Here is a 13087-nt window from a genome sequence, read left to right as displayed (position 1 = left end):
TCACCAAACCAGCTCTACAACAAATGCTAAAGGAACTTCTCTAAGTGGGAAACACAAGAGAAGAAAAGGGCCTACAAAAACAAACCCAAAACAATTATGAAAATGGTCATAGGAACATACATATCGATAATTACCTTAAACGTGAATGGATTAAGTGCTCCAACCAAAAGACACAGGCTCGCTGAATGGATACAAAAACAAGACCCATATATATGCTGTCTACAACAGACCCACTTCAGACCTAGGGACACATACAGACTGAAAGTGAGGGGATGGAAAAAGATATTCCATGCAAATGGGAACCAAAAGAAATCTGGAGTAGCAATACTCATATCAGATAAAATAGACATTATAATAAAGAATGTTATGAGACAAGGAAGGACACTACACAATGATCATGGGATCAATCCAAGAAGAAGATATAACAATTATAAATATATATGCACCCAACAGAGGAGCACCTCAATATATAAGGCAACAGTTAACAGCTCTAAAAGAGGAAATTGACAGTAACACAATAATAGTGGGGTACTTTAACACCTCACTTACATGGACAGATCATCCAAACAGAAAATTAATAAGGAAACACAAGCTTTAAATGACACAATAGACAAGATAGTTTGAATTGATATTTATAGGACATTTCAACCAGAATCAGCAGATTACACTTTCTTCTCAGGTGTGCACGGAACATTCTCCAGGATAGATCACATCTTGGGTCATAAATCAAGCCTCAGTAAAATTAAGAAAATTGAAATCATATCAAGCTTCTTTTTTGACCCCAAAACTTTGACATTAGATATGAATAACAGGGAAAAAAACGTAAAAGACACAAACACATGGAGGCTAAACAATACGTTACTAAATAATAAGAGATCACTGAAGAAATAAAAGAGGAAATCAAAAAATACCTAGACACAAATGACAATGAAAACACGATGATCCAACACCTATGGGAGGAAGCAAAAGCAGTTCTAAGAGGGAAGTTTATAGCTATACAAGCCTACCTCAAGAAACAAGAAAAATCGCAAGTGAACACTCTAACCTTACACCTAAAGGAACTAGAGAAAGAAGAACAAACAAAACCCAAAGTTAGCAGAAGGAAAAAAATCATAAAGATGAGAGCAGAAATAAATGAAATAGAAACAAAAAAAACAATAGTAAAGATCAATAAAACTAAAAGCTGGTTCTTTGAGAAGATAAACAAAATTGATAAACCATTAGCCAGACTGATCAAGAAAAAGAGGGAGAGGACTCAAATCAATAAAATTAGAAAGGAAAAAGGAGAAGTTACAACAGACACCACAGAAATGCAAAGCATCCGAAGAGACTACTACAAACAACTCTATGCCAATAAAATGGACAATCTGGAAGAAATGGACAAATTCTTCGAAAGGTATAAGCTTCAAAGACTGAACCAGGAAGAAATAGAAAATATGAACAGACCAATCACAAGGAATGAAATTGATAATGTGATTAAAAATCTTCCAACAAACCAAAGTCCAAGACCAGATGGCTTCACAGGTAAATTCTATCAAACATTTAGAGAAGAGCTAACACCCATCCTTCTCAAACTCTTCCAAAAATTGCAGAGGAAGGAACACTCCCAAACTCATTCTATGAGGCCACCATCACCCTGATAACAAAACCAGACAAAGATACTACAAATAAAGAAAATTACAGACCAATATCACTGATGAATATAGATGCAAAAATCCTCAACAAAGTACTAGCAAACAGAATCCAACAGCACATTAAAAGCATCATACACCATGACTAAGTGGGATTTATCCCAGGGATATGAGGATTGTTCAACAGACGGAAATCAATCAATGTGACATACCATATTAACAAACTGAAGAATAAAAACCATTACGACCATCTCAATAGATGCAGGAAAAGCTTTTGACAAAATTCAACACCATTTATGATAAAAACTCTCCAGAAAATGGGCATAGAGGGAACCTACCTCAACATAATAAAGGTCATATATGACAGACCCATAGCAAACATCATTCTCAATGGTGAAAAACTGAAAGCATTTCCTCTACGATCAGGAAAAAGACAAGGATGTCCACTCTCATCACCAGCATTCAACATAGTTTTGGAAGTCCTAGCCACGGCAATCACAGAAGAAAAAGAAGTAAAAGGAATACAAATTGGAAAAGAAGAAGTAAAACTGTCACTGTTTCCAGATGACATGATACTATACATAGAGAATCCTAAAGATGCCACAAGAAAACTACTAGAGCTAATCAATGAATCTGGTAAAGTTGCAGGATACAAAATAAATGCACAGAAATCTCTTGCATTCCTATACACTAATGATGAAAAATCTGAAAGAGAAATTAAGGAAACACTCCCATTTACCATTGCAACAAAAATAATAAAATACCTATGAATAAACCTACCTAGGGAGACAAAAGACCTGTATGCAGAAAACTGTAAGACACTGATGTAAGAAATTAAAGATGATACCAACAGATGGAGAGATATACCATGTTCTTGGATTGGAAGAATCAATACTGTGAAAATGACTATACTACCCAAAGCAATCTACAGATTCAATGCAATCCCTATCAAATTACCAATGGCATTTTTTACAGAGCTAGAACAAAAAATCTTAAAATTTGTATGGAGACACAAAAGACTCCAAAGAGCCAAAGCAGTCTTGAAGGAAAAAAACAGATCTGGAGGAATCAGACTCCCTGACTTCAGACTATACTACAAAGCTACAGTAATCAAGACAATATGGTACTGGCACAAAAACAGAAACATAGATCAATGGAACAAGATAGAAAGCCCAGAGATAAACCCACACACCTATGGTCAACTAATCTATCACAAAGGAGGCAAGGATATACAATGGAGAAAAGACAGTCTCTTCAGTAAGTGGTGCTGGGAAAACTGGACAGCAACATGTAAAAGAATGAAATTAGAAAACTCCCTAACACCATACACAAAAATAAACTCAAAATGGATTCGAGACCTAAATGTAAGACCGGGCCCTATAAAACTCTTAGAGGAAAACATAGGAAGAACACTCTTTGACATAAATTACAGCAGGATGTTTTTTTGTTTTTTTGGTTTTTTTTTTTTGCGGTACGCGGGCCTCTCACTGTCGTGGCCTCTCCCGTTTCGTAGCACAGGCTCCGGATGCGCAGGCCCAGCGGCCATGGCTCACGGGCCCAGCCGCTCCGTGGCATGTGGGATCTTCCTGGACCGGGGCACGAACCCATGTACCGTCCATCGGCAGGTGGGCTCTCAACCACTGTGCCACCAGGGAAGCCCGTAGGATCTTTTTTGATCCACCTTCTAGAATAATGGAAATAAAAACAAAAATAAACAAATGGGACCTAATGAAACTTCAAAGCTTTTGCTCAGCAAAGGAAACCATAAACAAGATGAAAAGACAACCCTCAGAATGGGAGAAAATATTTGAAAACCAATCAACAGACAAAGAATTAATCTCCAAAATATATAAACAGCTCATGCAGCTCAATATTAAAAAAACAAACAACCCAATCCCAAAACGGGCAGAAGACCTAAATAGACATTTCTCCAAAGAAGACATACAGATGGCCACGAAGCACATGAAAAGCTGCTCAACATCACTAATTATTAGAGAAATGCAAATCAAAACTACAATGAGGTTATCACCTCACACCAGTTAGAATGGGCATCATCAGAAAATCTACACAGAACAAATGCTGGAGAGGGTGTGGAGTAGAGGGAACCCTCTTGCACTGTTGGTGGGAATGAAAATTCATACAGCCACTATGGAGAACAGTATGGAAGTTCCTTAAAAAACTAAAAATAGAATTACCATATGATCCAGCAATCCCACTACTGGGCTTATATCCAGAGAAAATCATAGTTTAAAAAGACACATGCACCCCAATGTTCGTTGCAGCACTATTTACAATAGCCAGGACATGGAAGCAACCTAAATGCCCATCGACAGATGAATGGATAAAGAAGATGTGGTACATATATGCAATGGAATATTACTGAGCCATAAAAAGGAACGAAATTGGATCATTTGTTGAGACGTGGATGGATCTACAGACTGTCATACAGAGTGATGTAAGTTAGAAAGAGAAAAACAAATATTGTATATTAACGCATATACGTGGAACCTAGAAAAATGGTACAGATGAACCGGTTTGCAGGGCAGAAGTTGAGACACAGATGTAGAGAACAAACGTATGGACACCAAGAGGGGAATGCCATGGGGGGGCTGGGGTGGGATGAATTGGGCGATTGGAATTGACATGTACACACTGATGTGTATAAAATTGATGACTAATAAGAACCTGCTGTATAAAAAAATAAAATTAAATTAAAAAATTTAAAAAGGTTAATAAAAAGTATTGTGTTCACAGAAAGACAAGAAAACAAAACAGTACGATATACAATAAAACACTATGCTGAAATAAATATAAAAGAATATTCCACTAAATATAACATTAAAAATCCAAGTGAAAGGCTTCCCTGGTGGTGCAGTGGTTAGGAGTCCGCCTGCCGATGCAGGGGACACGGGTTCGTGCCCTGGTCCGGGAAGATCCCACATGCTGCGGAGTGGCTGGGCCCGTGAACCATGGCCGCTGAGCCTGCACGTCCACAGCCTGTGCTCCGCAACGGAAGAGGTCACAACAGTGAGAGGCCCGCATACCGCAAAAAAAAAAAAAAAAAAAAAAATCAATTATAGGTGAATTACAGATCAAAATGTGAAAGGCAAAATAATAAAGCTTCTACAAGATAACATGAGAGTATCTTTATGACCTTAGGGTAGAGGAACACTTCTAAAATAAGACAAAAAAGCAATAATCAGAAAGGAAACAACAGATAAATTGTATTGTATTGAAAATTATAAACTTCCATTCATCAAAGGCATCATTAAGAATGAAAGATAAGTCAGAGTCAGGGAAGATAAGCACGCCAATTAAAAACTGAGGAAGAAAGCTTAACAAACACTTCATGAGAGAGGATACAGAGAAGGCTAATAATATACAAAAAGGTCCTAACCTCATTATTAGGCAGGAAAATGCAAATTAAAACCACAATGAAATAACACTACATACCCACCAGAATAGCTAAAATTCAAAACAAAAAACTGTCAGCACCAAGTGTTAATGAAGATGTAAAGTGATGGGGACTCTCATACACTCCTGATAGAAAATATAAACTCTAATAACCATTTTGGAAAGCAGTTTGGCATTATCTATCAAAAGTAAAGACATGCATATCTAGTGACTCAATAATCACACTTCTAGGTAGTGTAAATAACAGAAGCATGTCATGTGTATACACATTCATGATAGTACATGATTATGCACAGCAGTATTATCTGTGATAACCTCCAAAGGCAAACGACCTAAACAACTGAAGAATGTATTGGGGTGTATTTACACAATGGAATCCTACACCAGCAACGAAAATGAATAAACTACAGCAACAAGAAACAACATGGATGAATTTCAAAACTGCAATGTTGAACAAAAGAAGGCAGACACACAAAAAAAAACACTGTGTATTACTCTATTTAAAGTTTTAAAAGCAAAACTAATATATGGTATTATAAGTCAAAATGGTGGTTATCTTTGGGGAGAATGGAAGGGGTAGTGATTGAAAGGGGGCAGAAGGGGTACTTCTGAGATGCTGGTAATGCTCTATTTCTTAAGGGTGGAGGTTACATGGGTGTGTTCACTTTGTGGTAATTATTGGGCTGAGCACTTGCAGTCTGTGCACTTATTTTGTATGTGCATTATGCTTTAATAAAAAAGGGAAAAGTTTAAAAAAGTCTCTAACAGTTACTGTTTCAAATATATGCATACATCCTTTCTCCATAACCTTTTCTATTTGGGTAGCAATGAGAGGTACTTGGTGTCCTACTTAGTGGGGAGAGGGGTAGATATTAGAAGGAAAAAAAATCTGCTAGCTGTTAAATATATTTTCTATATGTAATCTGCCTATCTGTTCTTGTCATAAATTTCTACTATTGTCTGAAGTGAAAAGTAATCCTTTAAATTCCTGATCCTAAAAAGGCAGTAAATCTTTCAAATATTTTTGTCTTATTTAGTTTGATTTAAGATATGATATTTCTTGTCAATTTACTAAACTTTTTTTTAACTTACAACTGTACAAAGATTTAAATATACTCTCTTTACAAAATTTAGTATTGACATAAAGAAAATGATTTGGCAAGATGCAGCTATAAAAATATTTTTAAGGGCTTCCCTGGTGGTGCAGTGGTTAAGAATCCACCTGCCAGTGCAGGGGACACAGGTTCAAGCCCTGGTCCGGGAAGATCCCACGGAGCAACTAAGCCCGTGTGCCACAACTACTGAGCCTGCGCTCTACAGCCCGTGAGTCACAGCTACTGAGCCCACGTGCCACAACTACTGAAACCCGCGTGCCTAGAGCTCATGCTCCGCAACAAGGGAAGCCACCACAATGAGAAGCCCACACACTGCAACGAACAGTAGCCCCCACTCGCTGCAACTAGAGAAAGCCCATGCGTAGCAACTGAAGACCTAATGCAGCCAAAAATAAATAAATTAAATATATATATATATATATATATTTTTTTTTTTTACCTGAAAGAAGTCAATCTGCATACAAGTGCTAGGCAACTCTGGTGTCAAAAAACAACTGTTTGTCGTGCAGTTTTCATACACAATGCTATCTGGAAACTGACTGCATTCAAGCTGTGAGCTGTGTCCTCTCACTATCACAGCACTAGCAGCTGATCCTTTCACTTGATGCCCTTGAAATTCAACAGGCTATAGTAAATTATTAAAAATGAGTATTACATAAGTATACATATTTACAATACACACATACAAAGAAAATAATGCATAATTCGGCTTTCTATTGAATATTAGTTAATGTAAATAATTACTAAGAGACTAATACTGAAAACCAGGAAATATTCCTATTATCCTAAAATATGTTAAGGGTAGACTAATTTAAAGTGCAGTGACTGGGGCTTCTCTGGTGGCACAGTGATTAAGAATCCGCCTGCCAATGCAGAGGACATGGGTTTCAGGCCTGGTCCGGGAAAATCCCACATGCCGCGGAGCAACTAAGCCCATGTGCCACAACTACTGAGCCTGTGCGCTAAAGCCCACGAGCCACAACTACTGAGCCTGCGTGCCACAACTACAGAAGCCCACGCGCCTAGAGCCCATGCTCTGCAATAAGAGAAGCCACTGCAATGAGAAGCCAGAGCACCACAGCGAAGAGCAGCCCCTGCTAGTGGCAACTAGAAGAAAGCCCGCGCACAGCAACACAAAGATAAATAAATAAAACATTAAAAAATAAATAAAGTGCAGTGATTTAACTGCATTCAAGGTCAACATTAATAAATATGATTTTTTTTTTGTTTTTTACAAACACAAGGAGTGTAATGATAAGGGGTTGATTAAGCCAGAAAGACACAGGTGCTCCTTCCTCTATGCTTCCACTATACATTACACAACATTTTTGGTTTTTTATTTTTGTTTTGGCCACACCGCATGGCTTGTGGAGTCTTAGTTCCCTGACCAGGGATCAAACCTGGGCCCTTCGCAGTGAAAGCGTGAGGTCCTAACCACTGGACTGCCAGGGAATTCCCCACAACTTTCCATTATAGACATCACATTACACTACAATGAAGTTTCTTCTTATCTGTATACTAATTGTACTGCAAGCTCCTTGAGGGCAAAGACGCTTCTGCTTCATCAGGATATCACCTGCATTTAATACCATGCTTGGAATACAGGAGGCAATCAATAAACACATGATAATAGGAAGGGAAGAGAGAAGGAACAGAGGAAGCATTTTCCTTTAAGGGTTTTGTAAACTATCAGGCTATTAGCAAGAGGGATGCTGGGTTCCCAGCTTCCCAGATGATCTGATCCTATAGCTCTGAGAACAAAGGCCTAAGAATACCAAGACAGACATGTACCTCAGAGGGGTGCTTTCACCCCTCAGAGACTTGGTCTGCTTTCAGACTTCAGATGGCTTTCTCTGCTGCGCCATTGAGGGTTCTAGGATTTTTACTCTGTTCAGGGTGACAAAGCCTACCCAGAATGTGGAAAAATAAGAGTATGTAGAGTCAAAGGAATGTACATAAAGAATGAATTTATTTCTAACTGATAAATTAACAGAATGACAAAAATACATAATCTGAATATTCTCTTATTTAAAAATGAGGATTCTAAATCACACATTTGAAAGGAACTAAATTGCCTCTGAAACAAGAGTTTTGTTGAAAACATTATTCTGAATTTTAAAACATAATATATATCAATAAAAAAAGTCTAAACCTTTAAAGACTGTATATTTCTGCTTTGTTTCATGTGGAATACAAATTCTCTACAAGCAAACAGGTGCCTCGCTTTCTTTGATGCTATGTAGATCCTTTCCAGAGATCTGTTGAGTTTTAAGAATAGAATCACTATTTACAAAACCCAACCATTTATATGCTGTTGTCTCTATCAATTTTTGCTGTGGAGTGGGTAGCATTACTCAGAGCTTGGGTTATATATACTTTTATCCCTTCAGCCTGAAGTAAAAGTGGTGGAGTAAACTATAATGAATTAAAAGTTATAAACATCTTCACTTTGTTCTACACAGAACATTCATTAACTGTACTTTACATATCTTTGTGCCCAATCCCTAGGATATCCTATGCATACATAACGCATTATTAGTTCATTAGTAACAGAGAGAGGGCTCAAGACCAAAAAAAGGGGTAGGAGTCATTAGTGTCTCTTGTTCTTAAAACCAGGTTAATTCATTTTGCTCACTAATTTTCTGCTTATGAAAACTCTGACAGTTGTGTAAAAAAACAGCAGGAAAACACTGTGGCTTAGAAAATCAATTCTTCACAAATTTTACCTTGGGGTCACAGGTTTCTCTCTCCATTTGTTTAGGAATAACAGCTAGAAAAGCAGTCTCTTCTTCACTGCCCAAGGAAAAGAACTAGGATAAAATATCAATAAGTATGTTAGCTAAAATAGTTTTGTAGGTGTTTATGAGTTTGATGGGAAAATATTCCTCAAACTTAAAGTTAAGTCTGCCCTTTCAAAATGATGATACTTGTCATCTCCATCTTGCTTCTCTATATACATACATACGATAAGCAACCCCCCGCAAAGGAGTGCTCTAGCAGAGAAAGTACTATACTAGTTAATTTAAAAACTCAGCATATTAGAAAATTGGAATTCTAAACTTTTAATTGAATTCTTTTTTAACATTGCTGGGTATGTTATAAATCCCATACTAATATTTATGTTAATGCAGATTATTTAATTCAAAAATTAGTGTAAAATTAAAGAAGTGTAATAGTTTATTTAAAGAGAGAATCATCTTCTAGCCACCATAAAACACAAGATACAGACAACAGCAACTAGTCATTTTTAGTTCATCAAGTAACTATATAAAATAGCCATAATTTCTAATATGAACTACAGACTCAGAAAATGAACTCAACTGTAGAAGTAATTTCTTTATGTTTAACAAATATGGAGAAAAAATTTGCCACTAAAAGAGGTAAAATAGTGTATTTATTCAAATAATAGTCACTTTCCTTTTATAACAATATACATAAGCACAACTGCCAATCAGGTAGCTCTTAAAAACATTCAACTCATATTTTAGAACTAGCATTTTTGAATATAGTGAGTTTAAAAAATTAGTTAGCATATTGTATCTTCTAGCTCCTTTGCTTTGTGTGACTAATCACACTTACAGAAATAAGGTGAAGGTGGCATTAAATATTAAGAGCACCCTAATTTTAAGTTTTGAAAGTTCCTTCTATCACTAGGTGTGTATGAAGAGTTTGATTCAGAGAGTTGTAGCAAGAAAGCTATTATAAAAACACAAATGTACTTTGATATTAATGCTAAAAAGATTTAAATTTTTTTTTTGCAAAAGATTCTAAGACCTTTTTCATTATTGTGAGATTATAAAATATTTTGCTTTAAAAATATATGACATTTATTTAAATGGCAACTCATCCTGGAGGGAAAAACAGTGATAGTGTTAATTTGCAATTTATACTCTGTGATAATTATACTTGAAAAAGTTTAAAACGTTTTTTTTTTTTTGCGGTACACGGGCCTCTCACCGTTGTGGCCTCTCCTGCTGCGGAGCAGAGGCTCCGGACGCGCAGGCTCAGTGGCCATGGCTCACGGGCCCAGCCGCTCCACGGCATGTGGGATCCTCCCAGACCAGGGCACGAACCCGTGTCCCCTGCATCAGCAGGCGGACTCTCAACCACTGCACCACCAGGGAAGCCCTAAACCGTATTTTTTTCAAGTGAAAAAAACCCAGTAAGAATGTGATCATTTGTAAGCAGCTGCTGACTGTTCATTATTTTATACTTGATCTTGTAATATAAGGGTGAAAAATGATTGAGTCACCACAATGGATTTTGTTTTATTTTGTACTGTTCTAGGCAACAGAGCCTGCAGATGCAGTTGTAATTGTCAATGACAATTCTTGGATTAGGTAATGCTTGCAAGTTTGAAAAATTAGCTTTATGATAAAATATTTGTTATTTACCCAAATTCTACTGATTACACAGGACACTTATACAAGACAGTAGGCTCATCTAAATGAGTATAAAAGGGTAACTAATTACAAATAAATTTGAAAACTGGCAATATAGAATACAAACGTATAATTACATGCCATACCTATATATACGAATACAATTTCTGGCTATGTTACATTTTAAAAGTTAACTCACCTGCAAAGACTGAAGTGATTTACTTGGTTCAACTTCATTTTCTTTTATCATCTTAGGAATAGAACATTAATATAAGATAAGCCAAAAGATAATAGTAACTTAGAAAATAAAATATAGATTTTTTTAGATATAAGAAATATAAGGTCACCATTACTAATAATCAAAGAAATAAAAACTAAGTGTTGATTAAATACTATTTCACTTAGGAAGAATTTTAAAAGATCTCAGTACTGGTAAATATGAAACATATATTCATATTGTAAAACATTAAGATATTTTGATTTGACTTATATCAACAATCTAAGAAAGTTGTTCTTGGCCTCTCAAATTATCAGTTCCATTTCTAAGAATCAAATCTAAGGAAATAACTAAACGTAAACAATAATTTATGTGCAAAAACATCTACTAAAGTTTTATTTACAAAAGCAAAATGCTAGAAATGATCTAAATGTCCAAAATAGGGAACTGTTTGTCTAAAGCATAGGATATCCACGAGATGGAATGATAAGCAACCTTTAAAAGGTATGTGTAAGTGTTCTTAATAATGTGAGAAAATACAATATGATATTAAGGAGAAAGGATATAAAACTATTTGTACCTATCAATCTAACCATATTTTTTAAATTAGGCCAAAAATGCTGGAAATGTTAATAGTAATTATCTCCAGGTGGTATGGTAAGTTTTATTTTTTCTTTACCTTTTTCTGTATTTTAAAAAAAAGGAAAAAATTGATATTATTAAAAAAACAGTAACATGGAAAATAGAATATGATACAAACTGGGGGTAAATGAAACAAGGAAAGAACTGTCTCTTCAAAAGTGCTAAAAGCATCTTCACTGAGAAACACTAATCTAGATAACTTATTGTAGAATTTCATTTCATCCTAATTAGTACTATTATTTTTTATATTATTTCCATGGTTCCCAAACTGGTGTAACAAGGTACTTTGGGGTGCCACAGTGAACTCAACAGAGGCTCCACAAGATATTTTAAATTTGAGGGAAACACAGTGTCATTAGACATCTGTCAGAAACGGAACAAACTGCAAACTCAAGGTAGCTCAGTTTCAACATCAGATTTCACGTCATTTCTGTCAGTAACATTATATCTTTGTGAAGCTGGGTTTTAGGAAATGGCTATGATAAAAATCAATTGCCATACAAAAATCAATGTGGACCCAGAAACTGAATCTATTCCAAGCTTTGAGAAGTTGGACAGTGCCCAACAAGTGCATGCATTCCATTACTAACTGTGCTTATTTAAAAATAAAATGCTTATCATAACCATTTCACAATATATGCATATATCAAATCATTATGTTCTACATCTTAAACTAATACAATGTTATATGGTCAATTATATCTCAATAACATTGGGAAAAAAGGACAAAATGCTTACCAAATTACTAAGTTTTTAATACTACTAACTAAATAAAAGGAACTGCTAGGTTTCTTTTGGCCAAGCAATGAAATAAAAAAAATCACTAAGATACAGGAGAGATCATGAACAAACATAGCTTCAGACTCCTGTATTTCTATAGTATCATTACAAATTATAGAACATTCTATATCAAAATAATAAATATACCGACAGAAAAATATGTACCTGTTGAGGATCCTGGTTCAGATGAGGAGACTTTGGTATAGCTTGAGAAACTACTGCAGTCAATTGTTTCCTAGCTAGAATGGACAAAATCCAATTACCTTATTCATCATAAATATAGTAGTGCTCTAAAATTTTTAAAAACTTATTTCTAAAACTGAGTGAAACAAGGAATATAACAATTATTTCCAAAATAGAGTATGCCAGGCACTGGGAAAACAGCAGTGAACAAAACAAACAAGATCCCTTGAAAAGAAAGGGACACAGAAGATAAATTCAGATTGTGATACAAAAGGGTTTCATAACACAGGGTGAAATGAGAGAGAGTAACGTTAGCAGGATGACTTGAAGAGATCTCTCACAGGAAGTAACATTTATGCTGAAACCCGAAGACAAGAAAAAACTAGCTATGCAGGGGTAAAGGTGTTCAGGTGAAAGGCAGAACAAGTGTAAAGACTCTGAGACAGAAAAAGCTGGCAAACCTACAGAATGGAAAGGAGGATGGGGGGAACTCAGCCTTCTGAGAAAGGTCTGAGAAAATATTTGGAGATTGGTCGAAAACTTCCCTAACATGGGAAAGGAAATAGTCAATCAAGTCCAGGAAGCAGAGAGTACCACCCACAGGATACACCCAAAGAGAAACACACTGAGACACATATTAATGAAACTATCAAAAATTAAATACAAAAAAAAAAAAATATTAAAAGCAGCAAGGGAAAAGCAACAAATAACATACAGGGAATC

The 13087-nt window shown here is 35.8% G+C and overlaps 1 protein-coding gene across 2 annotated transcripts in view; it reads right to left on the bottom strand.

The window, feature by feature from the left end:
• The window catches only part of ZGRF1 (zinc finger GRF-type containing 1), a gene marked incomplete at its 5' end in the record, with an annotated part of 67195 nt that overhangs the window by 32036 nt on the left and 22072 nt on the right, over positions 1-13087 (bottom strand). Inside the window, 4 exons of one of the 2 annotated variants that reach the window (XM_082837748.1) lie at positions 6600-6785; positions 8887-8970; positions 10742-10792; positions 12347-12420. In XM_082837748.1, coding sequence (XP_082693874.1) covers positions 6600-6785; positions 8887-8970; positions 10742-10792; positions 12347-12420 — 395 coding nt within the window. The remainder of the gene's footprint in view (positions 1-6599; positions 6786-8886; positions 8971-10741; positions 10793-12346; positions 12421-13087) is intronic. The other variant, XM_082837749.1, reaches the window with a different exon arrangement.

The sequence above is a fragment of the Leucopleurus acutus genome, assembly GCF_964270905.1.
Source record: "Leucopleurus acutus genome assembly, chromosome: 4".
Lineage (NCBI taxonomy): Eukaryota > Metazoa > Chordata > Mammalia > Artiodactyla > Delphinidae > Leucopleurus > Leucopleurus acutus.
This window is presented reverse-complemented; position numbering and strand designations above follow the sequence as displayed.